At 42.3% G+C, this 27,421-nt stretch overlaps 1 protein-coding gene and 1 long non-coding RNA gene across 20 annotated transcripts in view; both read left to right on the top strand.

Moving 5' to 3' along the window:
* The window catches only part of LOC119863013 (katanin interacting protein), a 166,660-nt gene that overhangs the window by 116,755 nt on the left and 22,484 nt on the right, over positions 1 to 27,421 (top strand). For 15 of the 19 annotated variants that reach the window (XM_038420691.2, XM_038420689.2, XM_043493808.1 and 12 more), the window contains 6 exons: positions 7,418 to 7,595; positions 10,363 to 10,528; positions 15,798 to 15,955; positions 16,458 to 16,522; positions 22,423 to 22,533; positions 26,857 to 26,996. In XM_038420691.2, the coding sequence (XP_038276619.1) occupies positions 7,418 to 7,595; positions 10,363 to 10,528; positions 15,798 to 15,955; positions 16,458 to 16,522; positions 22,423 to 22,533; positions 26,857 to 26,996 (818 nt within the window). Of the gene's footprint in view, positions 1 to 7,417; positions 7,596 to 10,362; positions 10,529 to 10,667; positions 10,752 to 15,797; positions 15,956 to 16,457; positions 16,523 to 22,422; positions 22,534 to 26,856; positions 26,997 to 27,421 lie in introns of those variants that run through there. The other 4 variants (XR_006274744.1, XM_043493807.1, XM_038420690.1 and 1 more) reach the window with 3 other exon arrangements.
* LOC122456087 lies at positions 426 to 4,394 on the top strand. Its single transcript, XR_006274749.1, has 2 exons — positions 426 to 1,875; positions 3,631 to 4,394. It is a non-coding gene; the product is annotated as an uncharacterized LOC122456087 (long non-coding RNA).

Genomic DNA, 27,421 nt, shown 5'->3' with positions numbered 1-27,421 from the left:
CAGTCCCTGAATGAAGCTGATTTGAATTAGCATTGTCCCTGTCAGTTTCTGTGTGAACTGGTGGGATGTCTCAGGCGTGCTTTAGTGGTATAGGAATACCAATCTAGTGTACCAGCAAAGCACACCCAGCATGGATGCAGTTTATATACCCCCTCACCCACACAAGAACGAAATCAGCTATACTTCTAAAAGTACTGTTTTGCCAGCATAACTGCATCTGCACTGGGCTTTCAGCTGTGTCATTAGAGTTCACACTTCATCACACGCTTGACTGACACAGCTATTATAGCAGAACTCTGTAATATAGACCTGGCCTCAGTAGAAATAGAACAGCAGTAATCATAGAATCATAGAATATCAGGGTTGGAAGGGACCCCAGAAGGTCATCTAGTCCAACCCCCTGCTCAAAGCAGGACCAAATCAGTAGGAGCAAATCTTTAATGGAAAAATATTATAATAAGCAATATAAACAACAAAATACCTCCACAGCTAGGGTTCAATCAGTACCTGGATAAAGATCCCTACCTTCTCACAGGCATTCTCCCTTCTCTGCCACCCCAGTAGCCCGTCTGTAACTCTCCCCATGAGCACTTGTAAAAAGAAAGAGGAAAATTAAACTGGAGTTAACATCTCCAGGGACTGCCCTTGCCCCATCAGAGTCTACTTCAGGAGACAAGACTCTTGAGCGTGTCAGTTGAAACTACTATCCCTTAACATCCATGTAAGCTCTGCAGAAATCGCCACACTTAGGGTAATTACTAATGGGCACAGCATGAGCTCAGCATTGCGTAATTATTAATAGCAGGTTATATGTAGCTGGACTATACAGTTTGCCTTGCTGTTTGTTAAACAGGGTATCATGAGTATTAGTGCTTCTTCAGACTTGGTGAAAGGCAGCTACTTGTGGGTTTTATTGTTATTTATGAAATGAGAAATATTTTTACATTTACTATGGTGGATTTATCCCGCCTGATGCATTGGAATTTTACCTGCTGTATCTAGATATTATTGATAGTTGTTTAGTAAACCTATGAGCCTGTGGAATGTGAAAAGCCACCTGTCTGTATGTATGCAGTACTGTTGCACGCTACTTTGGCAGTCCTCCAGCAGCTATCTCACACTGCTTTATGGGCAACTGTTACCAACCTGTCTGTGTACCTCTGTGCCCTCCTCTGGTGTCGAGTTGCCAGGATGCCCCCCTCTCCCATTTTAAAACAGACACAGGGCCAGATTTTGTCTATTTGCTGCTGGATTTGAGTATTTTAGCATTGCTGCAATATTACTCCAGAAACTCCACAATATGCCTCGCACAGCCTGTTGGAGCTGTGCTGAGACACTGGATCTCATCGCCATCTAAGGAGAAGCCTCAGTGCAGGAAGCTCTTGTGGCCAGTCACTGCAATAAAGACCTTTTTGTGGACATTGCTAACAGATGGCCACGACGGGCCACAACCAGAAGGATGACCAGTGCAGGATAAATAGCAAACAGCTCAGGAGAACCTATATTCAAACCAGGATGGCAGAAAATGATCCAGGAGTAGATATGTGTCCTATCCACTTTTGGAGGATCTGGACAGGATTTTGCACTGTTACACAATCTCCCAAACCAGGGAGGCTGTGGAACCTGCTACCGTAGCTTTTCCCCATCCTGAGGATGACCAGCGAGACTCTTCAGAGGAGGAACTCGAGGAGGCCATTGAAGAGCTTAGGTTCTCTAGGTTCCCAGAGAGTTAGGTTCTCTTTGGGACAACAGGACCTGATGCCAGCCTGGAAGAAGGTAACCCTGATTGCTGCTGTATAACAACTAAGCCCAATTCCCAGCCAGCAATCTCGGCCAGGACTGAAGAGGGAGATCCTGTGGAGAGAACCTCACCATGTAAGTGTCTAGCTTTACAATTTATTATTATTATTGTTATTGTGCTTCCTGCAATGCTAGCTTCCATTCCAGGTGCCCCAGGGCTGAAGACATTGTAGGTGAGTCTTCAGCCCCCGCCTGCATCCATCCCTTCTTCGGCCCATGCTGTCCACTCCTTTCCTCCCTTGTACACATTTCCAAAATGGCTGCTGTTACAACTGGGCAATCGGCCTCTGTCACAGTTCCAGTGTAACTGGAACTGTATTCCTCCTCCATGGTCCTTGAGGGCACCTACTCCAAGGTTTCTGGCCCCCAGCCATCACCTCTCTTTGACAGACAGCCACATATCACTCTTCCTGATCAGGGCTTTTTCAGGCTGCATAGTTCCCTGCTTACACTGTGATACACCAGCAACCCAGACTGTCTAAACAGGCCAGCATCTGTGCTTTGCTTTCTCTCCAAAGGCTGTGAACAGTGTAATCATCCTCAGTTACCAAATACCACACAGCTTTTTCTAAGCAAGCATATTTATTCTTAAGGTGAAAGCATTAAACAGAAAACATATCAAAACAATAAAAGCACACACACCCATGCTTAAAAACTTACTGGAGGTCACCCAACTCCAGCCTCAGGTTCTGCTAGCTGTAAGTCCCTGAAAACCCACAACTAGGTTTTCCCAGTTGTTACAAGTTCATAACTGTCTCAGATTCAGAACCAGAACAAGTAGTGTGGCAGTTCATCTGTTTTTTTATACAGCTCAGTCCTTTGATCGCCAGTCTCTGGCAACAGGTAATCAGCAGACAAAAACCCTCTCCTCAGGGTGTAGCTTCAAAAGGCAGGTTTTTTTGCATAACCAGAGGTGGGGAATTCGCCTTAACCTCCCCCTACCTATTCCCCAGGAAATCCATTTAATGCATATTGTCCCAAAACTCCATTCTTGTCTGGCAAATCTTCAATATAGTTCTTTGAACTTGCAGGTCTCTCATCCCATCCCCTCTCTAAAGAGGTAACATACAATCCTGGCCCACAATAATACTTAATCTTTGCATTTAAGAGAATGGACCCCAAAGATACTTAAACTTAATTCAATAAGGTGTTTTAAGGATATTGTAAGAAATTAACATGTCTGTCACAACCTCTGTCTCATACTAAAGTCCTGACTATCAACCATTTTTAGTCCCACACCACAGAGGGTGCAATTGCTTGATATTCATCTAGATATTGTGGGGGATATCTGCACAGTCATTCCCCCCAGAATAGCTCGCAACTCTCTTCCATTTCTGCAGCATTTCTTGGGGAACCATCTTGGGGAATAACTTCACAGCATAGCTCACTGGTCTGCTCTTTGCCTTTTTGAGTAAGGCCATTCTCTGCCTTCTAGTCACCCACCTCAGTGCAGTGTCACAGAGAGTCAGGATAGCCTAAGGGAATGTAGAGGGAATTACTATTCAGTTCGCCGCTGGGTGCCCTCCGGTAAGGCCTCCAACACCATATAAACTCCTCTACGGCACATCAAACCTGCAAAGCCAGACCAGGAACATAATTCCCAGCTCCCAGCCTCCAAGGTACAACAGCAAAGCCAAATAGTATATACTGCACAAACAAAAATCCCAGTGCAACTAGCCCTCCTCATGTACAAGCCACTCTCCATATCTGAGGTTCCCCACCCTGGGTAGACTCTCAGTGAGGTAAAATCAGAAATACATATAAAAATGCTATTGTAGTCTGTCTGGAATAGGAACAATAACTGCTTTTGTTTTTTTCTTACTCCCACAGCCATGGCACCTGCAGTGGCCAGACCTTCAAGGACGGGATCTTTATTTACAGCTGAGCTGCTGGCTAACCTGCAGGGGAGAAAATGGAAGACTCAGGACAAAAATGTTTTGGACCTCATCAAAGTCCTAAAATAAAACCAGAAGAGCGGAGAGACAGAGACGTTATTTGAAAATGGAGAGGGAAAAAGAGAACGAGCTCTACAGGGAGATCATAGGATCCAGAGAGAGTATGGTCAAGGGCAGCATGACAGTTTTGAGGGAGAACGGTGCTGTGGCCAAAGACAGTATTGACAAAGAATGGGAGATGCAGAGCCAACTTCTGGAGGCAATGTAAAGCCTAAATGCTCTGCTGCAACACATGTTGATGTAGGGCAGCAGGTGCTGCAAGTGTCATACAGCAGGACTCAGCCTTGTTCTGCAGCCCCTACATAAGAGATCTGGGAACAGCAGCAACTCCTCCCAACTGTAGCCCCACACCCTGGGCAGTCCTCCTAGTGTCCATTCCCTTCCCAGAGGCAGATCTGGGCACTGAGAACAGTTGCACATGGAAGCAAGGTTGTTTTGAGCCTTCTAGCTCCCCCGGTAACTTTGTGCCTTGCCACTCAATTCCAGAAGACCCTTGAACAAGATGAAACAGAGGCAAGGTTTATACTTCCCTGTGACTTTAAGCCACCCTCCCCCTTGTTTTGTTTTATACTGCACTTTTGCACTTTCCGTTTTTACTTCACTATTGTTTTAATTAAAGGTTTATTTTAAGTTGTTAGTGAATAGATTGTGGTTTAATGTATTAATAATAAAAATTGTTGTTTCATTATTGCTTCTGCTTCAGTTAAAGCTTTATTTAGTTTGTTACATAGCTGATTATGGTTACATAATAAAAACTGTTAAAATTCATACATAGTGAGTCATCCCATTTAACATAGAAAATCCTTAAACCTGAAATAATTCACAGCACATTTTTTGAGACTCAAAATAACAGCAGTAGGCGTCTCTGATAATAGTGCCTCAGCTATTTCTGTAGGATGCCTTGGTGGCTGCTCACACTGCTGAGTGAGTCTCTGAATCTCCGCCTCCCACCCATCGTTAAGGCTTTCTCCCTTACTCTCACAAATATTGTTCAAAATCCAACATGCCGCTATAATTGTTGGAACTTTTTTTCTGCTGCTTCCAACCTATTCCAGAAGCAGCAGCACCTCCTTTTCAAATGGCCAGATGTGTAGTCCACTGCCATTCTGCAACTAGCAGGGCAATAGTTGAACTGTTCCTTCTGTTGAGGCATCCTGTGAACAGCTTCATTAACCAGGGAAGCAGAGGATAAACCAGGTCTCCCAGGATAACTGGAGCAACCTCCCCATCATTAATGTCCATAGTGATCCTGGAGGCAAACTGTCCATTATTCATTAAGGTAAAAAGAGCTGAGTTCCAAAAGATCCTAGTATGTATGTGGAGGAAGAGAGGGGTGCCAAATAATAGGCACTTGAGTCCATCAATGGCCCCTATACTGTTTGGGAACCCCAAGTGTGCAAAGCTATTAACGACCCCCTGAGCATTACCAAGCTGTGTAACCCAGTGTACCTTTTCTATGGCAATACATACAAAGATGACAGTGGCCCCAGCAGACAATCTCCCCATGTCAAACTGGTTGGCTAATAGCATTTGGGGATGGCCAGCTTCCAGATGGCAATGGTGACCCATATCCCCACAGGCATGGAGCACCATGTGTTGGTAGGCTGTCACTGCAGCTCTGAGATTAGTTCAGTACAGATCTCAAAAAAGGTTGCCTTCCCCCTCCTGAAATTCTCTTGATTTTAAAATTGTCGGTGGTGGAGAATCCACCACAAAAATTGGTAAATTGTTCCAATCGTTAGTTACTCTCACTGTTAAAAATGGATGCCTTGTGTACAGTCTGAATTGGTCCAGCTTCAACTTCCAGCCACTAGATCATGTTAAACCTTTCTCTGATAGATTGAAGAGCCTATTGTTAAATATTTGTTCCATGTGTAGGTTCTTATGAACTTTAATCAAGTCACCTTCTCCTAAATAGATTGAATTTGAGTCTATCACTATAAGGCATTTTTTCTAATCCTTTGATCATTCTCATGGCTCTTTTTGGAACCCTGTACAATTTATCAACATCCTTCTTGAACAGAGGGTGCCAGAACTGGACACAGTATTCCAGCAGTGATAGCACCAGTGCCAAATACAGGGATAAAATAACTTCTCTGTTCCTACTTGAGATTCTCCTGTTTATGCATCCCAGTATCTCATTAGTTCTTTTGGCCACAGTGTCCCAATGGAAGCTCATGTTCAGCTGATTATCCACTCCCCACCCCAAATCTTTTTCAGATTTTTAATCAGCATGTTGTGTGGTACCAAGTAAAATGCCTTACAGAAGTCTAAGTATATTACATCAACACTATTACTTTTATCAATCAAACCTGTAGTCTCATAAAAAAACAATCAAGTTAGTTTAACAGGATCTATTTTCCATAATTCCATGTGAGGTGGGGACAGTTGGTGAGATGGGAGGGGAAGGGGCAGGGAAGCAGCTACTTGCTGGGACCAAGGAGGGGGAGAGCAGGTGGCAGCTAGGAATGGGGAAAGGAGCAAGAGAGCAGGTGACAGCTAGGAACAAGGAAAGGAGGATCAGGTAGCTCCTGGAAGTGAGATGGAGGCAAGTGTAGCCAGCTACTCCAAAATTGTGTGAGGGCATGAGTTCTTCACATCATCACCAGAGCTCCTGCAGCAGAGGTCAAAATCATGGGACTCTGCATAAAACCATAAAAGGTGGCAGTAGTGGGGGTGATATCGTCAGAGTGTTGTCAGGAAGATGCTCTTAGCAGCAGTTTGAATGGACTTGATGGGCTGAGTCTGCAGGCATAGAGTTCACATTTGCATGCCCGCTCCTAAACATTTTGAAACTCCTCCATCTTTGTGGATAACATGCTACTCTGGATTCCTTAAATCTCCTGCTATCTCCAGTTGCTGTTAACAAATCTTAGCCCTTGAACTTGCATTCTGTTATTTTGCACTTTTTTGGATGCACCTGGAAAAAAATGAAAGGCGGTACTTCCTTCTTTTTGCATGCTAATTATGGAGGTTAGGATTAATAAACTGATCTGCTAGTACAGAGTTGGGCAAACTACAGCTCGCAGGCCCGTTCTCCCCGGCCCCTGAGCTCCCGGCCAGGGAGGCTAGCCCCTGGCCCCCTCCCCTGCTTCCCTGTAGTTATGCAGCCGTAAGGGCAGCACAGCTTGTGCCCACTCACCTCCCAGGCTTTCCAATAAGCCTGTCCTGCCACTTGGAGCGGCATGGTAAGGGGGTGGGGGGGTTGGATAAGGGGCAGGAGGTCCCGGGGGGCAGTCAGGGGACAGGGGGCAGTTGGATGGGGCGGAGGTTCGGGAGCGGGGCAGTCAGGAGACAGGGAGAGGGGGTGTTGGATGGGGTCCCGGGGGGTTGGATGGGGGGTTTCCGGGGGGGCAGTTAGGGGAAGGGGGTCCCGGGAGGGGGCGGGCAGGGGAAAAGGAGCAGAAGGGGTTGAATTGGTTGGGAGTTCTGAGGGGGGCAGTCGGGGCGGGAAGAGGGAGGGGGCTGATAGGGGGTGGAAGTCAGGCTGTTTGGGGAGGCACAGCTTCTCTACCATTCCCTCCATACCGTTTCGCAACCCCGATGGGGCCCTTGAACCAAAAAGTTTGCCCACCTCTGTGCTAGTATGTGCTTTAGGATCATTTCTTTGGTGCCTCCTGCTACTGACTGATAAATATGTATGTGTTCATTCTTATTTTTAGGTCTGCAGCTAAATTTCACCTTATCCTGGGGAGACTCACATTATCTTGGACTGACTGGACTTGAAGTAGTAGGAAAGGATGGTCAGGCTTTACCAATTACTATGGCTCAGATTTCTGCTTCACCACAAGATTTAAATGACCTTGCAGAGTACATGGAAGATTCCAGAACATTAGACAAGTAAGTAGGAAAACAACTGAAAACGCTAAGTATCTCCTGTAGTGTTTTGTCCTGTGTGTGCTGTTTCCATGATAGTCTTCGCAATATTCTCAGTCTGAGATTTTAGAGGTAATGAATGAGAACTTATTATAAATACATATAATTTACGTTTATAAAATATATAATTGTTTAACCCTTACTATATAATGATAATAATAATAATAATAACAATAACAACAATAATAATTAATAATAATGTAATCTTGCAGCTGTGCCATCATTAGCTATGACCTGTGTCAGATTCCAAATTCCTGTGCCAGCATGTCCCTGTGACCCACCGCTTCCCACAGCTCCCATTGGCTGGGAATGGCGAACCGCACCCACTGAGAGCTACAGGGGGCCATGCCTGCAGATGGTCAACATCAGCAAAATGTGTCGCAGCCCACAATCACATTATCCTGATGGTCCGCACCACCACTAGACTATACAGTACAATTTTGCAGACTTGATCTCAGCCCAAGTATTAATCATTTTTGGAAAGTTTGAGCAAATATAGGTTCTTGTGACCCCCTCCCTTTAAAAAAAAAAAAAAAAAGCTGTGCACTAAAATGTAGAGGTAAACACTGGAACTATGTCAAGCAAATAGTCTTCATTATGGAGAAACACCTTTCTGTTTTCCAGTGAAAATGGGTTATGGACTGAGTTATGTCCATATGAAAACTGCATGTCACACATGCTCAAGTAGTTTTCCTGGTAGCTCCACCTCATTCAATGTGCATGGCTCATGCTTTTGAAATATGTTATGTGCCTAGAAAGTAAAGTTTTCTGTAAAATTAATTGGTTTCTTTGGGCAGGATCACATTTTCACCATATGTACAAACAGCACCTACCATAATGGGGCTCTTATCCCTGATTGGCCATCTAGGTATAACTGTATTACAAATAATAATAGCTTGTGTGCATAGTGCATAAAACATTTAATGGTACAAGGTGCATGTTCAGTGAGACAAGAGAACACTGGAGTTCTTGCCTCAGAGAATAAAATATGTAGTGACTTATGCAAGACCTTGTTTCCTTAAATGAATATTTTGCACAGGACAGACGTACCATTTTTAATTTTTTAAAAATAACAAACCTAAGGAATTCTCTTAAAATAACTTGTAAAAGAAAATGTTACAGTTGCATAATTAAGCACTCAGAAGTCAGGCAGGAAGCACGCTTTTGGTACAAATGTAAAAAAAATATTACAAATAGTAACATCACTATGAACAATTAATTTGACTTCTTTAAAATATTTGTAATAAGTACTTAGTGTAATGTTATTTTACTTCAGACTTAAGTTATTTAGAAATAAATCTATCACACCTTTTCCTTCACTGAGTGCGATTCTACACATATACTGCAGAGGTTCACGGAAATCATACTGTGCAGTGATTTAATTAAAGCTTGTATCATGCTGCATAAACACATGGGCAGAGTTAAGACTACATGGGCAACATTAACTTTGTCATTTCCTGGTTTTTGAGTGGTTCACTTTTGCAATCATAAAGTTTTAATAATTAAAAGTTATTGCGTTGAAACCTCATTCTTCTTTTTAGATTATATGTCTGCTCTAAACTGAGGTAATTACAATTGCTGTCCTTTCAATGTCTAAAAAAGGAAGATTGATATCATTTAGCTTAAGGACCTAGCTTACTAACCGATGAAGTGAGCTGTAGCTCATGAAAGCTTATGCTCAAATAAATTTGTTAGTCTCTAAGGTGCCACAAGTACTCCTTTTCTTTTTGCGAATACAGACTAACACGGCTGCTACTCTGTAACCAGGATGAAAATATATTCACCAAATGCAAAACTGAGAACCACATTCATTTACTGCATTGTTTCCCAAACTTGGGACACCGCTTGTTCAGGGAAAGTCCCTGGCGGGCCGGGCCAGTTTGTTTACCTGCTGCGTCCACAGGTTCGGCCAATCGCGGTGCCCACTGGCCGTGGTTCGCTGCTCCAGGCCAATGGGGGCTGCAGGAAGCGGCAGCCAGTACGTCCCTCAGCCCGCGTATAACTGCATCATATGTAGGTGTAGCCAGCTATCCTTGATCCAGTTAGCTCACTAAAAATAGCATTGAAGCCATGGCAGCCCAGGTGGCAACTACAGGCTAGCCACCACTCATGCTGCCACAGCTTCGCTGCAATTTTTAGCAAGCTAAAACCTAGCATGGGTAAGCCTATACTTATGGCAATCATACCTCATGATTGCTCAGTCTTTTTCCTCTTTTCCTTCTTTCTCCTTTTACGCTCTTTTATCAGGTTACATAGTGTTCTTTATCTTTTTCCATATATATTCTCTCTCTCTCTCTCTCCCTGCCCCCCTTTCACATATATGAAATATAAACATATAAAAAACTAAGTTAAAAATATTAAATCATGAAGTCAAACAATCAAAAGTTAGGAAATGCCAGAATTAAGGTTACCTAACTCAACATTAATTTGTCTTCTTGTAAGTATGATAATGGGTAAATTTTCAAAAGTACCTAAGTGACTTAGACACTTTTGAAAATTTTACTTACTGTTTTTAATTACATGATGATATAGTGTAGAGTGCTTTTTTAATTTTCATACAAAGGCATAATATAATCTAATGTCTGGAGGCTGGCTACTCAAATTCAGAATAGAAATAAGGCACATGTTTTCCTGCAATCATTTTGTGCCTTTTCTGTGTACTGTTTTCTCTTGCTATTTTCTGTTGCTTAACAATTGCCAGTCTATCACTAAAGGATTTTTCTGTTTGTAGGTTAATAGATGGGACTAACATCACTGTTGAAGATAATCATATGTGGCTTATTCCTTTCACTTATGGGGAAGATCACATGATCACAATCCATTTTGATAAAGCTGAAAATATTGCAGGGCTTCGCTTTTGGAACTATAATAAATCTCCAGAGGATACCTATAGAGGGGTGAGTGAAAGAAAGTGGCACTGCCAGCAGAAATGTTCAACCACCCATTAGAAAATGTGTGCTTTGATAAATGAATGTGGCTGCTTTAATGTAATAGCATAAATCCTTCTAAATTATCTGACTCTGAGTTTCATGGCAGGTTTAATGGCAGGTTTGCTGTCTTCCTTCACAAACAACAAATACAAGAAAAAGAGGCAGAGATAGTTCTAAAAATTCACAGGGCCTGATTCTTCTTCAAGACACACAGTAGCACATGGTGCCAAATTCATTGAAAATAACAAACGGGTAGGTGTAAATACTAGGTGGGGAGAGGACACAGCCTTCCATACGGCATTAGCTCCTAAAGTATTGAGGTTCTAGAGTGTGGGCCACTCTTTCATAAAAAATCTAATTAGGAGAGATACTGATAGCAGTTTGTGGGGCCCGGGCTTCCATGTGCTCTCTTACCTGGAGGTAATTTTTGTTCTATTTTTATTTATTTTATCACTGTATAAAATGCCAACAGGAATTTCTTTCTAAAAGATGCCTTAGTTGTTTTGGGACTTCATTACATTTAAAACCTCAGCCTCAGGCACGTCAAACAGGTCTTACAACTCCCATCCACTCTATAGGAATGGATAGTGTGTATAATCTACAGCTTATGGCAGTGAACATAAGCCCTATGGAATCATTTTAGTTAATTCTAAGAACTGAGAACTGATGGAAAATTATTTGGATTTGCAGGGACCTCTAATGGGCATCTAGCCTATTCCCTACATATAATAGCAGAGAAGCTAGTCAGCCTCACATACGTCCACTGAGGGTGATTCCTTATCTAAGTGCAGTAACTTATCACATTCTCCACAGTAATCTTATCATGACATACATACGTACATACCCCAGAAGAGACCACCTCAACAAGAAATCATCACATACTCCCACACACTGGAAGAAAAAAATCCGGAAACCTACATGGCGATCATGCAGGAAACCCAAAACAATTATAAAAAGCAACTGATGACAGCCATCAAACACAATAACAAACTACACCAGCTCCACGGTCTACAGAACACCACGCCTGGGAGGAACAGCGACACCAGGACCCACCATATGGACACTACACTACACCCCAACATCATCAAGCTGTCAAGGGAACCCAGGCAGACCCATCACATCTGGCCACAGTACACTTAGTGAAGGAATATCAGGACTCATAGAAACCATCCTCAAAAAACTCACCACACAGACTGAAGTGACCATTCTGGCCAAATAAATTTGTTATTCTCTAAGGTTCCACAAGGACTCCTCATTGTTTTTGCTGATACAGACTAACATGGCTACCACTCTGAAACGTGTCATCCATTTCATATTCACTCACAAATTCCCATTTAACAACAAACATCTGTGACATTGCCCAGGGTACAAGCTGGACCGATTGACAGCTGTGTCCCCTCAGTTCTCCTTTCTGGGGTGCCTTTTACATTGCTTCGCTGTGAAAGCAACCACTCCTGGCCTGCTCATTCACAGCATATAAATTACCCCCAGCTATACTGCAAAAGTGCTTCAGACAGCCACCCTGCCACCCATGGATTACACGGTAGAGCAACACCAGCAAATTCTCAGTCCCAGACTTTCCCCCAGAAATGTGCTGCTTGTACTGCCCAATATCCTCCTGGATAATACAAGCTCACAGAAAGTTCATAATAAAAAATGATATGTACAAACCTTGTTATCCCAAATGAAGTTCCCAAACACTTCAATCTAAACACCTGGGTTGAGATAAAACAATAAAACACATTTATTAATTATAGAAAGATATAGCTTTTAAATGATTACAAGTAATGAGACATAAAAGTCAGAATTGGTTACAAAGAAATAAAAGGTAAAACACAAAATAATACCTAACTTAACAAGCAAAGTGAATTCGAAGCAAAATGTCTCTCTCACCACATGATTTTGCTGTCTTACTGGCTGAATGCCTTTCAGTCAGGACCCATCCTCCAGTTCAATGCTCATTTCCTTCTCCTTCAGATATTGTGGCTGTCGTGATCTGAGAGAAAGGGATGACAGGTGATTTGTTCCTCATTTTTATATCTTTTCCTCCTCTTTGAGAATCATTTCCAGCTGGGGTTCAGGCAACCAAAAGTTTGTTGGACGGTAACTTTCAGCTGTTCTATTGCTAAGATATAAATGTCTTGTTCACACCCTTCTTCCTGCCAAAGAGTGGCCGCTTAATCAAGTGATAGTCCATATGATTACGCTGACTAGCTTTTTGTCTCTGGGGAAGTGGTTTGAGGCTGTTTCCCCAGAGTTGGAACATGCCATATACAACAGAACTTAGCAACTTTACATACAATGTTGCCACACATATCTTACCAGGACAATAATGTTCATCAGATTATGAGTTTTCAAATGATACCTCACAAAGCATACTTTGTACAAAATTTATCATAGTCTTGTAAAAGTGGTGAACATAAGGTTATAGACTGTCACAACACCTTGTCCAAACCATGAGAACAGCCATGGGTACTAGGAAGGCTCCCCAATATGTCAGCCTCTTCATGGGCTACCTCAAAGAAGAATTTATGGAGAAAGGTACCACAAAATCAATGATATACCTGAGATACATCAATGATATTTTCATCGTTTGGACAGATTACCTAAATTCCCTCATAGATTTCCACCACAACTTCAGCAACCACCACCCATCTATGAAACTCTCTCTAGAATGTTGCCACACAGCATCAACTTCCTGGACCCCATAATTAGCAACAGTAATGGAACCATACAAATGACTATGTACAAGAAACCCATGGATCACCACACTTACCTCCACAGATCCAACAACCATCCCAGACACACCAAGAAATCTGTTTTCAACAGCCAGGAACTCAGATGCCATAGAATTTGCTCCAAAGTGAAAGGGGGTGAAGTTAGTAAAAATGCCACTATTTCCCATTGTTTCCAACGGGACTATAGCCACAGGCTACCCTCAGAAAAATGGCCCCCATTTCATTAAAAACTGTGCTCTCAAATTTCTCAACCACCAAATGGCCAATGTGTGACATCAGTGAACAAAATGTGTGAAATATGACCCAAATGTGGAACACCTGTTTTTTGTTACATGTCACATTCACCTTAGTTGGCAGATTAAAACTTGTCTAAGGATATTTTCTCACTGTGTGAATTAAATAAGCCTTTTCTGTAATTTTTGGAAAATCACAACTTCTACTGTGCAGCCTTCAGGGAACCCTGTGAGGGTCACAGCAGAGTTTGAACCACAGACCATCACATTCCCAGCCCATCTTTCTAGCACCTGAAGTGCAGGAATAACTGTTGTTCTCTCAGTGGAGCAACCACTAGAGGGGAAAGTGACATGTTCCTGTTTCCAGTGGGTTAAGTAACTATTTGCTAGTCAGCTGTAGAATACTGGGTTCTAATCTTGCACTGGGGTTGGGTGGCCTACTGATGATTAACCGGATAACTTTTCACATTAGTTTGTCAGTGTAGTTGAGACTAAATTCTGTCAAATTACTGAACTGGATTCTATTCCCAGCTGTGCTAGAAATTGACTTGTGCAATTCTGCTACTTGATTGGTAAAATGGGATGTCTGATACTTGACTGCCTTCTCAAATACGTGTTTGAGGTATGGCTCAGTAATAAGGGCTGTAAAATACACACATATATAAGCAGCAGTGAGTAGAATAGGTGAGATTTCAGCCTGGGCTCTCCTGGCTCCCAGTTCAGTGCTTCTTTCCTTAGGCTAAAGTAGATTTTTTGATTGGACTCTCTCTCTCTCCTCTCCTGGGAGCCTGATTCAACTGAAATATAATACATCTAAGAGTCCTGCTTGCCATCTGAATGTAAGGCTGTACCAACTCAAGATGGCTACCTCTTGGCTCTTTCATTTCCAGTGGGGCTGCAGCTACAGGCTGCCCCCAGAAAAGATGGCTGCCATCTATGCTTTGGCTAGGAAACTGCATGGAGATAGTCTGTGACACAATCCTCGGCTATGCTGGAGAGCAGTGGAAAGAGCTCCCCTGAGAGAGAAGTTACAGGCTGCAGTGCTAAGGCTCAGTGCTGCCAACCCTCACAATTTTGTTGCGAGTTGTGTAATATTTGGTGTGTTTCTTAATGCCCCTGCCCTGGAATCATGTGAATACATCTGAATTTGAGCTATCATTTTTTAAAAGGACATTTCTAATGCTCTTAGTTGTTGGGAAGAGCCAGGAAACATGACACCAAAGGCTAAAACTAGAAGGCAACTACCAAGAGCCCAGCTGTGTTATTTCCCTGCATTCTGTGTTCTTTCCTCTAACTGCAAGCATCCCTGCTCCATCAGTATTCCCATATACATGGCAAAAAGTTGACGTGGAGTGCATCCCTGTCTCCTCTTATATGTCTCCCAGAGCCCTTCAACACTTGCTGTATTAAAAACCAAGGAAGTTCCATAAACAAAAGCTTTCTTCAAAAGGATGAAGGTGGGTAGGTGTGACATCCCCCAGGGTAAACCCAAACCCCAAACAGGTTTAATAACTGCAGATCTGACAAAAAGTGGAACTATAAACAGTCACTCCTCAAACATTCAACCTTGCATTCCAGAGCACAGAGCTAAACTCTCTCTTCCTCTTAATTCTGAGGTTAAACAGATGTCCTTTCTTATTACAGGTGAAAGCAGTTGCTTAAGTAGCTACTAGTTCGTATTTTGCTGATGCTAGTAAAACCAAATTTACTAACTTTAAACAGCAATGTAACAACAATCTAGGGAAAAGTGATAACTTTATTAAAATAAAATCTTTTACTTTTAAAATTCAAATTTAAAATTTAAAAATTCAGCACTTCTACCGAGAGCCTATGTACTTCAAACAGGCTCAATAGTGATCACAGCAATGTCTCATACCTTACTTCCTTGCTTTTTAGGTTTCGTATTGTGGGATGTCACTCTAAACCAGCCTCAGCCCCTTTTAAATGAAGGGGTTTTTTAATGGAATTTTACTAGGAATTAAAATTAGTATATTGGAGGCTAAGCTCTGAGTGTGAGCACTCTAATTATTCCTGGGAATTTTTGTCTCAATGACATTTTGATTTACATTTCTTGTGTCACTAGTGAGGTATATGTATTTTACACCTTTTTTTTTGTAAGAATTCAGATTTCAACGAATTTGTCAAAAGGGAGATGAAATAAGTGCAATACAACAAAAGTATCTTTAATAATCAAGTTGTTTCAGTCAGTAAAATTAATATATTTTTATTAGATTCATATGTTAAAATAAGGTGTTCTTTCCCTAGGCTAAGGTTGTCCATGTCTCGCTGGATGGACATTGTATCTCCCCGCCAGAGGGCTTTCTTATCCGAAAGGGACCAGGCAACTGTCACTTTGACTTTGCTCAAGAAATTCTCTTCATTGACTACTTGAAGCCCCAACAGATTATCAGACCATATGGGAGGTAAAGTAGAATGTTCTTACTATCTAAACCTTCCATTTTCTCTTACGTACTCCTTGTAGGCAGTCTGTTTGGGATGGGCTTCCCTGAAGCAATGCATTATGAAGTGCATGGATACAAATATCAAGTACTTTGGGCATACTTTTTTAAAATTACATGCACTTAAATGTGCCCTCAATTGTGTGTCTAATTTTCATGTGTACGTACAAAGACTGTATGTGCAAGTGGCCAACTAGATGCACAATGGACAATTAGCATGAAGAAATAAATGTGTGTACAAAATAGATGTGGAGTTCTGCACTCAGCTGTGAAAATAAGGCCCTCTTCTTCCTGTAGTTTCTCAGAGAATTCCTGTGCTGAAAGCAGATGGATAAATTCTCCAAATTCACTGGTTTCTTTTTGTTTTTTGGTGGGTATTTTTGGGGGGAAGGAGGGGTTGGTGGAGAGTGTCTGTTCTTTACTAAATATGTCAAGATTTTAAAATTTTTCTTGTGTATTTTGGCAGAACTAATGCAAGGGGGATGGAACAATCTAGTATGGACTATGAAGCACCATTGATGCCATGTGGTTGTATCCTTCCCTATCATTTTCTCACTTGAATTATTATGTTTACTATCTTGTGATTATTTTTATTATTATTATGGGTATTGCGATTCTGTTCTTTTTGGTCTCCCTGAATCCCTGCTCTCTTGACCCCAGCATTTTCAGAGTTCCTTTATCTGGCTTTATTTTAATTTAAGTGAGGTACCTAAAGCATAAGAGAGGCATCATTAAAATACAAATAAATATAAATTGCCTGTACCATAAAGCATGAATATGCAACCCCAGCTTCAAACTCTCCACTGGCTCTGCCTCTAATTCAGGATCAATTCTAAAAACTGCCTCTTGTTTTTATAATCCTCCATACAGAATAAAGCTGGATATGATTTAAATAGGAAGGACAAAAACTATTGACATGAATGTAGGTCAGGATGTAACAATGGTTTGCACTAAACTATGTTAATTGCATATTTTAAAATAAATTTTCCCAAATAGAAGTTGGATTGGGAACTTCTTTTCTCCCTCTATCCAAGTGGGAAGAAGATGACATTCAAAGTAATGAGAGACAGTAAATTCAAAAGCAATAAAAGGCAATACTTTTTCCCACAAACTCATTGCTCCAGGATGTTACTTAGGCAAAGAAGTTAATGAGATTCAAAGAAGGATTGGACATTTCCACAAATATCAGGTCTATTCAATGTTATAACAGTAAACACTAAAAATAAGGTTTAAAAGGCTATAAATCCCCCTGCTTCTCAGGGCTCAAGCCTCTCTCTGTTAGTGGTTAGGAGATGCCCCGACCAGGGGTATTCTGTCTGCTACCCAAGATCCATAAACTTGGAAATCCTGGATGCACCATAATCTCAGGCATTGGCACTCTTACAGCAGGATTATCTGGCTATTTGGAATCTCTCCTCAGACCCTACGCTACCAGCATTCCTAGCTATTTTCGAGACACCACCAACTTTCTGAGGAAACTACAATGCATTGGTGATCTTCCTGAAAACACCATCCTGGCCACCATGGATGTAGAAGCTCTTTACACCAATATTCCACACGAGGATGGACTACAAGATGTCAGGAACAGTATCCCTGATGAGGCCACGGCACACCTGGTGGCTGAGCTTTGTGACTTTGTCCTCACCCATAACCATATCAGATTTGGGGACAACTTATACCTTCAAGTCAGCGGCACTGCTATGGGTACCCGCATGGCCCCACAGTATGCCAACATTTTTATGGATGACTTAGAGCAATGCTTCCTCAGCTCTCGTCCCCTCGTGCTCCTCCCTACTTGCACTACATTGATGACATCATCATCATATGGACCCACAGGAAGGATGCCCTTGAAGAATTCCACCTGGATTTCAACAATTTCCACCCCACCATCAACCTCAGTCTGGACCAGTCCACATATGAGATCCACTTCAGTGCATATGAGAGACACTACAGTGCAAATTAGTGAGGGTCACATAAACACCACCCTATACTGGAAATCTACTGACCACTATACTTACCTACATGCCTCCAGCTTCCATCCAGGACACATCACACGATCCATTATCTGTAGCCAAGTCCTCAGATACAACGCATTTGCTCCAATCCCTCAGACAGAGACAAACACCTACAAGATCTTTATCAAGCATTCTTAAAACTACAATACTGACCTCGGGATTTGAGGAAACAGATTGACAGAGCAAGACGGGTACCCAGAAGTCACCTCACTACAGGACAGGCCCAACAAGGAAAATAACAGAACACCACGGGCCATCCTGTACAGCCCCCCAGCTAAAACCTCTACAGCACATCATCAACAATCTACAACCTATCCTGGAAAATGATCCCTCGCTCTCACAGACCTTGGGAGACCAGTCCTTGCTTACAGAAAGTCCCCCAACCTGAAGCAAATACCAGCAACTACGTAACACATCACAAAAACACTAACCCAGGAACCTATCCCCGTAACAAACCCTATTCTGTTCCCATATCTACTCTAGTGACACCATCAGAGGACCCAACCACATCAGCCACACCATCAGGGGCTTACATCTACTAATCTACCTACACATCTACTAATGTGATGTATGCCAGCAATGCCCCTCTGCCATGCACATTGGCCAAACCGGACAGTCTCTATGTAAAAGAATAAATGGACACAAATCAGACATCAGGAATGATAACATACAAAAGCCAGTAAGAGAACACTTCAATCTCCTGGACATTCAATAACAGATTTTAAAGTAGCCATCCTTCAACAAAAAAAACTCCAAAAACCGGCTTCAAAGAGAAACTTGCAAGCTACAATTCATTTGCAAATTTAACACCATTCATTTGGGCTTGAATAGGGACTGGGACTGGCTGGCTCACTACAAAAGCAATTTTCCCTCTCTTGGTATTGACACCTCCTCATCAATTATTGGGAGTGGACCACATACACCCTGACTGAATTGGCCTTGTCAGCACTGGTTCTCCACTTGTAAGGTAACTCCCTTCTCTTCATGTGGGAATATATTTTTCCCTGTATCTGTAATTTTCATAGATACTAAGGTCAGAAGGGACCGTTCTGATCATCTAGTCTGACCTCCGGCACAACGCAGGCCACAGAATCTCACCCACGCACTCCTACGAAAAACCTCACCTATGTCTGAGCTATTGAAGTCCTCAAATCGTGGTTTAAAGACTTCAAGGACCAGAGAATCCTCCCTCAAGTGACCTGTGCCCCATGCTACAGAGGAAGGCGAAAAACCTCCAGGGCCTCTTCCAATCTGCCCTGGAGAAAAATTCCTTCCCGACCCCAAATATGGCGATCAGCTAAACCCTGAGCATATGGGCAAGATTCACCAGCCAGATACTACAGAAAATTCTTTCCTGGGTAACTCAGATCCCATCCATCTAATATCCCATCTCAGGGGATTAGGCCTATTTACCCTGAATATTTAAAGATCAATTAATTACCAAAATCACATTATCCCATCATACTATCTCCTCCATAAACTTATCGAGTAGAATCTTAAAGCCAGATAGATCTTTTGCTCCCACTGCTTCCCTTGGAAGGCTATTCCAAAACTTCCTTCCTCTGATGGTTAGAAACCTTCGTCTAATTTCAAGTCTAAACTTCCTGGTGGCCAGTTTATACCCATTTGTTCTTGTGTCCACATTGGTGCTGAGCTGAAATAATTCCTCTCCCTCTCCTGTATTTATCCCTCTGATATATTTATAGAGAGCAATCATATCTCCCCTCAACCTTCTTTTAGTTAGGCTAAACAAGCCAAGTTCCTTAAGTCTCCTTTCATAAGACAAGTTTTCCATTCCTCAGATCATCCTAGTAGTCCTTCTCTGAACTTGCTCCAGTTTGAATTCATCCTTTTTAAACATGGGAGACCAGAACTGCACACAGTATTCTAGGTGAGGTCTCACCAGTGCCTTGTATAATGGTACTAAAACCTCCTTATCCCAACTGGAAATGCCTCTCCTGATGCATCCCAAAACGGCATTAGCTTTTTTCACAGCCATATCACATTGGCAGCTCATAGTCATCCTATGATCAACCAATACTCCAAGGTCCTTCTCTTCTTCCGTTACTTCTACTTGATGCGTCCCCAACTTATAACTAAAATTCTTGTTATTAATCCCTAAATGCATAACCTTACACTTCTCACTATTAAATTTCATCCTATTACTATTACTCCAGTTTACAAGGTCATCCAGATCCTCCTGTATAATATCCCGATTCTTCTCTGAATTGGCAATACCTCCCAGCTTTGTATCATCTGCAAACTTTATTAGCACACTCCCACTTTTTGTGCCAAGGTCAGTAATAAAAAGATTAAATAAGTTTGGTCGCAAAACTGATCCCTGAGGAACTCCACTGGTAACCTCCCTCCAGCCTGACAGTTCGCCTTTCAGTAGGACCCGTTGCCGTCTCCCCTTTAACCAATTCCTTATCCACCTTTTGATGTTCATATTGATCCCTGTCTTCTCCAATTTAACTAATAATTCCCCATGTGGCACGGTATCAAACGCCTTACTGAAATCTAGGTAAATTAGATCCACTGCGTTTCCTTTATCTAAAAAATCTGTTACTTTTTCAAAGAAGGAGATCAGGTTGGTTTGGCACGATCTACCTTTTGTAAAACTATGTTGTATTTTGTCCCATTTACCATTGACTTCAATGTCCTTAACTAATTTCTCCTTCAAAATTTTTTCCAGGACCTTGCATACTACAGATGTCAAACTAACTGGCCTGTAGTTACCCGGATCACTTTTTTTTTCCTTTCTTCAAAATAGGAACTATATTAGCAATTCTCCAATCATTCGGTACAACTCCTGAGTTTACAGATTCATTAAAAATTCTTGCTAATGGGCTTGCAATTTCAGGTGCCAATTCCTTTAATATTCTTGGATGAAGGTTATCTGGGCCTCCCGATTTAGTCCCATTAAGCTGTTTGATTTTCTCTTCTACCTCAGATATGGTAATATCTACCTCCAAATCCTCATTTCCATTTGTCATGCTACCATTATCCCTAAGATCCTCTTTAGCCTTATTAAAGACTGAGGCAAAGTATTTGTTTAGATATTGAGCCATGCCTAGATTATCTTTAACCTCCACTCCATCCTCAGTGTTTAGCGACCCACTTCTTCTTTCTTAGTTTTCTTCTTATTTATATGGCTATAGAACCTTTTACTATTGGTTTTAATTCCCTTTTCACTCCATGCATCTGAAGAAGTGGGTTTTTTTACCCATGAAAGCTTATGCCCAAATAAATCTGCTAGTCTTTAAGGTGGCACCGGACTCCTCATTGTTTCTGTGGATACAGACTAACACAGCTACCCCTCTGATACTTAGGAGATGCATATTATCCCACATCTGCATATTGTGGGGTTTCTTGCACTTTTGTGGTAAGTATCTCGCCCTGGCCACTGTTGGAGACAGAAGTCTGGACTTGATGGACCCTCGCCTGATCCAGGATGGCAATTCCTATTCCCAGTTACTATGTGGGTCTGGGATTAGTCCAGCAAAAGGACTTAAAAGGATGATGCAAGGTCTTCAAATCTCACTTAGCACAAACTATTTAATCAAAAGTCCGGTGGCTGGAAGTTCAAGCTAGACAAATTCAGACTGGAAGTAAGGCACAGTTTTTTAACAGTGAAAGCGGCTAACCATTGGAACAACTTACGAAAGGAAGTAGTGGACTCCACATTACCTGAAACTCTTTAAATCGAAACTGGATGTTTTTTCTAAATGCCATGATTTTGTTCGATCAGAAGTTATTGTACTTGGCATAGGAATTACCGGAATAAATTCTATGCCTTTTATTATGAAAGAGACTAAACTAGATTATCATAATTGTCCCCTGTGGCATCAGAATCATTGAATCTGTATTCCAAGTAATTGTAGCCCACATAAGCTGTTAGCTAAGTGGGCTTTATAGTTACCTGAATCCTCTCCTGAACTGCAAATCAGGATACCTGTGTTGTGTATTTGTGCATAGCTTATTTAGTTTCATAGTTAGCTGGCTCATCATGTGACTTGCACCTAGGGAAGACTGTGATGCTTGAGGAAAAGAATATGTACAGTATGTGAAAGCAGATTATTAATTAGAGAGAAGACAACTTATGGCAGAAGCAGTCTAAGTCAAGGAAGGAATATTTGACCATTATGACAATGAATTAGTGAAAGTAATAAGAGAATGAAAAAGAATAATGCAAGATGTTACCCATGTAAATAAGGCTGTAGAAAAAAATGTATTATGTACTAAATAGTGTGTGTCCCAGTAATTAAAGACAGTATCATAATGCATACACACAAGTGGGCAGAGAAAAGGTTGCACAGCCATTTCTTCACCGTAGAGATTTAATATTCTCTTATAACTTTCTTCTGAAATAGAAAAAACATTGGAATCAAAATTTTCCTTAATAACATCTTTCAGTTATTTTCCAGTTTCAGCTTCTAAAGAGCTGGGGTGATCCATACTATATTGGTTTGAATGGACTAGAGTTGTATAATGAACATGGAGACAAAATCTTACTCACTGAAAACAGTATCCTTTACCAGACTGAGCTTCCCTTTCTCTTGCATACACACTCTTCAGTCCTTGATGGATCCTATCCTACCATCATCTGCTGACCTATACAAAAAGTGCAGTAAAACCTCTCCTGACTAACTGCTGTGATTGCTCTTGAGTTTTTGGTGATATTTATTGAGGTAGAATTTCATAATGTTGCTGCGTCATCAAGTGGCCTCTTCACATTCCCGCTCTTGGGATGGGCATGGCAATGCAGCTTGGACTGGTGGATCCTTCTCATAGTAGTGCCCATTAGAGCATTCTCATGGCTCCTCCTGCCCCTTCCCTCACTGTTCTTGAATGTTCTGAAGGCAAAGCTATAGAAAGGATTGGTGGGCTCCAGCTGCCTCAGTTCCTTACAACCACAGTAGCAGACGGACCAGGAATTTCACCAGCTTAAACTGACCTGGATTTGTTGGAACAGATTGTTCCCAGTGCCTGCTTACTGAGCTAGTTATCTATTTAGTTTAGTTACACTAGAGCTGTTCATTTTGATTGTTTAATTTATTTTTATTTTTATTATTTTACTTTTATTTTTTTTTGTTGGCTTGTGTGCCTTGCCACAGATTCACGGTTCCAAACTACCACTAAAGGGAAAGAAATCGAGATTCAAGAGATGAGCTTCTTGAATGCGGTCAACAATGTTGGGCTTTTACCATGGTTACATTGGTCTGAGGCAGCTTCTTGCTCTCTTGGGGTGGAGCCTCCCTGGCTACAGCAGACACAAGCACACCTCTCAGAATTAAGACTGTCTTTATTCAAGCTCATACCTCTCTCAGGATTTTTGAATACTAAGAACGTCACCCTTTTATTTTTCTACAGCTTTTAACAGCTCACTCAGCAGCCCCCATTGCCCCTCTTCCTGCACCCAGAATATTTTTAAATGATGTTCTGGACCACAGAACCACACAAGTTTTCATTATTCTTCAGGGTAGGTACCTTCATTTTAGTAGCATAGTGGCTGCGGCTTTGTCTTGCAGTTTCCTCATGGTCCTATGTTTTTATAGCTTTAGCAGGGCAGCTCTTATTTTCAGCTGACTGTTATACTTCCTTCACCAGCCTGTTCTCATTCTGTATAGCCTTACTCTGCAATATTCCAGCTCTTTTTGCAGGGTGGCCACTTCAGTCTTTAGGCCCTCTAGTTCTTTATCCTTCTCCAAGTCAGACTTCAACCCTTGCTTGACATTAAGCTGGTTCTGGAGTGTAGTTAGCTCCTTCTATAGCAATAAAGACTGCTGTTCCCCAGTCTCCTTTTCAGCTCTGAGGGGTTTTAGCCTTGAGGGGTCAAACAACTCCCCTGTATCTACACCAGCCTCCCATTAATCTACTTCTGTGCTCAGCGTGTGAGTGCAGGTCTCCACCCATGTTTTAGTATCCTGGTCACACAATCCTTCACAGTCCTGGACCAGTTTTCCCTGCAACCCAGCTTCTTCTGCCACAGTGTGTAGCCTAATGCTTAATTGGCCAGTTTCAGGAGCTCACTAGCCTTAGTCTCCAGCTTCTTTTCTCTCTGGGTAACCCACTGCTCCAAGGTATGATTGACACTCAAACTCCAGCTTCTGCTTCAAAGCTTCTTCCATTGTTCTGCTCAAGAAAAGGATCTCTCTCCCTTCCTTTGTACTTTTCCTTCAGCATATTCCCTCACATCCCTGCAGTGGGAGGAGCAGTTCTCCAAAATTAGCAGATACACCAAATCTTTCTGACTTTTGTCCTGGTTGAGATCCCTAACTCAAGATTTCCATTTTCTTCTGCTCCTCCACACATGTTCTCCTTTAGGGTGTTCTCACTCTCTAATCCAGTGGTGGGCAACTTGCGGTCTGTGGGCCGCACATGGCCCATCAGGGTAATCCACTGGCAGGCCGTGAGACAGTTTGTTTACATTGACCATCCACAGGCATGGCCGCGAGCAGCTCCCAGTGGATTACCTTGATGGGCTGTGTGCAGGCCATGGGCCATAGGTTCCTCACCACTACTCTGACAATTCCACCTTGGTATTGAGATGTAGTTCCTGGTGCAGTTCTTCCTGAAGTAACCCCTCATCCTCTGCAATGGTGATGCCAGTTCTACGCAGCTGTCCACTGATTTAAACAAATTGCCTTTCTGTCTGTCTAGCTGGAGAGGCTTGGAACTGGTTATGTAGAGAGTGGTTCCAACAAACATTTTCTCAAGAGCAGATTCCTTGAGAGTCACCGTTGCTGTAAGTCTGAATGGGATGAGGCAGAATCACCAGTTAGTTTGTTTCTGCTGTCAAATTGGTAGCTCCAGTTACTCAGAAGAAAATGCTGCAGATCTCAAAGATGCAGCATGGCCCACTAAACTGTGTTTTCACAGGAAACCATGGTTTCCAGAAGTTGCAAACATTGGAAGGCTGAGATTTTTTGTATGGTCTCAAAGCTTTGGGAGAACCAAGGATTTAAACTTCTGAAATTGATCCAAGATCAGGAAGACTTTTCCTAAATCTGTCTTGTAAAAAAGAGCTTGTGGGTGAATGGTCCCTGTAAAGAAGTCTGGAACCTCTTCTCCTGACCGATGACTTTATTAGAATATAGTGTCTTGACGAGCATGGCAGACGATTCCCCTTGCTGAGGAAGTATTTATTTATCTGCAGACAAAAATACTGCATTACTTATTACAAAACCACAAGCCAATGTAAAGTTAAGGCATTTAATAGTACATACCATCTACTTCTCTGTCCAGAGACACGTCACCTTACCACTAGAACAGTAAGTCATAGTAAACAAACTCTTACTTTTATAAGAAGATCATTCCGGCAGTGATAGATTTGAATCTTCATGCTTCAGACATCTCTGAGCATATTCACAGAGGTATGGTAACAATAGTGGCTCAAGTCAGAACCAAAGAAATTCATTTGTTCCCTTATCTAGTTGTCAAAGACAAGATACAGAACTGAATTGCAACAGACAACAAACACCGGCATTAGGGGGCTGTTATCTTTCAGATTTATGCTAAATCACGACAAGGACAGCCTCACACCCAGTCATTCACTGATGTGCCTGGGATTACTCATACAAACCACCATAGGGCAAATGGTTATCGAAACTATAAAGGTATGGCACTCTAGATCCAAAGCTCAAAGAGATCATAAAAGCCTGCTCAGACCCCTGGGGATGATTATTTTTACCATGGACATCCCCTGAACCAAGTTGCACATGAGGAACCTTCCTAAGTTCATCCTAAAAAACTGGGGTCCATCACAGAAAAGTATGGAGAGGAAACTCTCATCTGTGAGGATGGAACTGTGTTTATGAAGTCAGAGATACCTATTTTGAAATCAGTGGGAGTTAGGCATATCTAATCCGTGTAGGCATTTTCAAAAATCCCAACAGGCTCCTAAATACTAGTCCAAACACCCCCTTCCCCATATGCTGGAGATGTCCTTAGGTAGTGAGCGTGCACCTATTCCTTGCTGGATCGGGCATTTGCCTCCTTTGCTTGTGGAGGTCCAGAAACTCCTGGCACAAAACTGAATTACACAGGAGTTTTGTAGCCATTTCTATAAAGGAATATTAGGCATAGGAATGTGTACAGACCAATGGGCTAAATATAGTGAGAAACATAAGGGAATTCAACAACGCTGAAACAATGAAACAACATTAAAATCCCTTCTCCTGCCTCTGGAGGTGCCCAAAACCTTTAGCTCCTCCACCCAAGGCCTCTAATCCCACTGGTGGGGCACACAAAGCTGAGCTGCACTAGCCTGGTGAGTTGTACTGCTCTCTGGTGGCTGCTCGGTCCGAGCCTCCAGCCTGGTGGGGCACTGCTTTTTGACTGCTTGGTCATCACCTGCCCTCAGGATACTAGGGAGTCTGAGTCCAAAGTGCTCGCACATTGTTCTTTCCCCTGGATTCATGCACACCCACTCCAAGGGAAACACAATCCTTCCTCTTTCCACCAAAGCCTCCCCCCCACACACACACATACTACAGACAAGATGGCACCCATCCCCCCCCCCCCCCCAGTTCCTCTCAGCTGCCACAGCCTCCTCTGACCTCTTGTCCCTGTAGGCCACTGATCCTCCAGGACTTGGCTGCTCGCATTTAGGTGCCATCTGCTGGTTTATTCCAGTACCTTTGAAAATCTGGCCCTAAATTCTTCAGTTAACTGACAAGGTTACCAATAAATGTCCTCCAATCAACCTAGCTGTAAGAAGGATTTTATAATCTATACTGCTAAAGAGAATACATTTATCACAAAGTCTAGTAGAAAAAACATAGGTTGTAAAATGATGGTGTTTTTGACTCTTCCTGTTTGGTTAGTTAAGCTTAAATTTTGTTTCAGACATTGCTGCTTTTCCAGACAGTGTTAACATTTTAGAGGGGGTCTGTGGAGATATCCGAACTCCAGACAAACTCATTGACAGAGTTAATGACAGTGGTGATGGCAGACACATGTGGCTTGCACCGATTCTTCCTGGTTTGGTATGAATACTTTTCTGTTTTCATCTCTTCATTACATTTGAGTGCTCTGTATGTGTCATGTGTGTAGAGATATAGATATACAAACGTGTGTGTGTGTGTATGTGTATACTTTTTAAAGTGAGGTTGGTGCCAGTGAAAAGTGCTGGACTGACGCCTTTCAAAACGAAATCCTCTGTCTCCTGAAGTGCTACAGCATGGACAACAGCAATGCAGGTTTCCCACACTCTGACACCCCTCCCACCCCACCCCCCGTGCCTGCACTCTGACATGGAGGCATCACTTCTAGCAACAGGGTATGTAGATCCTTGGCCTCTCAGCTGAGACTACCAACAAGGGAGGCAGATGCATGTGTCTTGTGCCGTGGACACCTGTCCACTGAGAGGTGGGCTCAGAACACCAACTCATTTAATGTAAGCCAATGGTTA

Source organism: Dermochelys coriacea, chromosome 10 (assembly GCF_009764565.3).
Source record: "Dermochelys coriacea isolate rDerCor1 chromosome 10, rDerCor1.pri.v4, whole genome shotgun sequence".
Lineage (NCBI taxonomy): Eukaryota > Metazoa > Chordata > Testudines > Dermochelyidae > Dermochelys > Dermochelys coriacea.
Note: the sequence above shows the minus strand (reverse complement) of the source record. Positions and strands in the feature narration are given on the sequence as shown.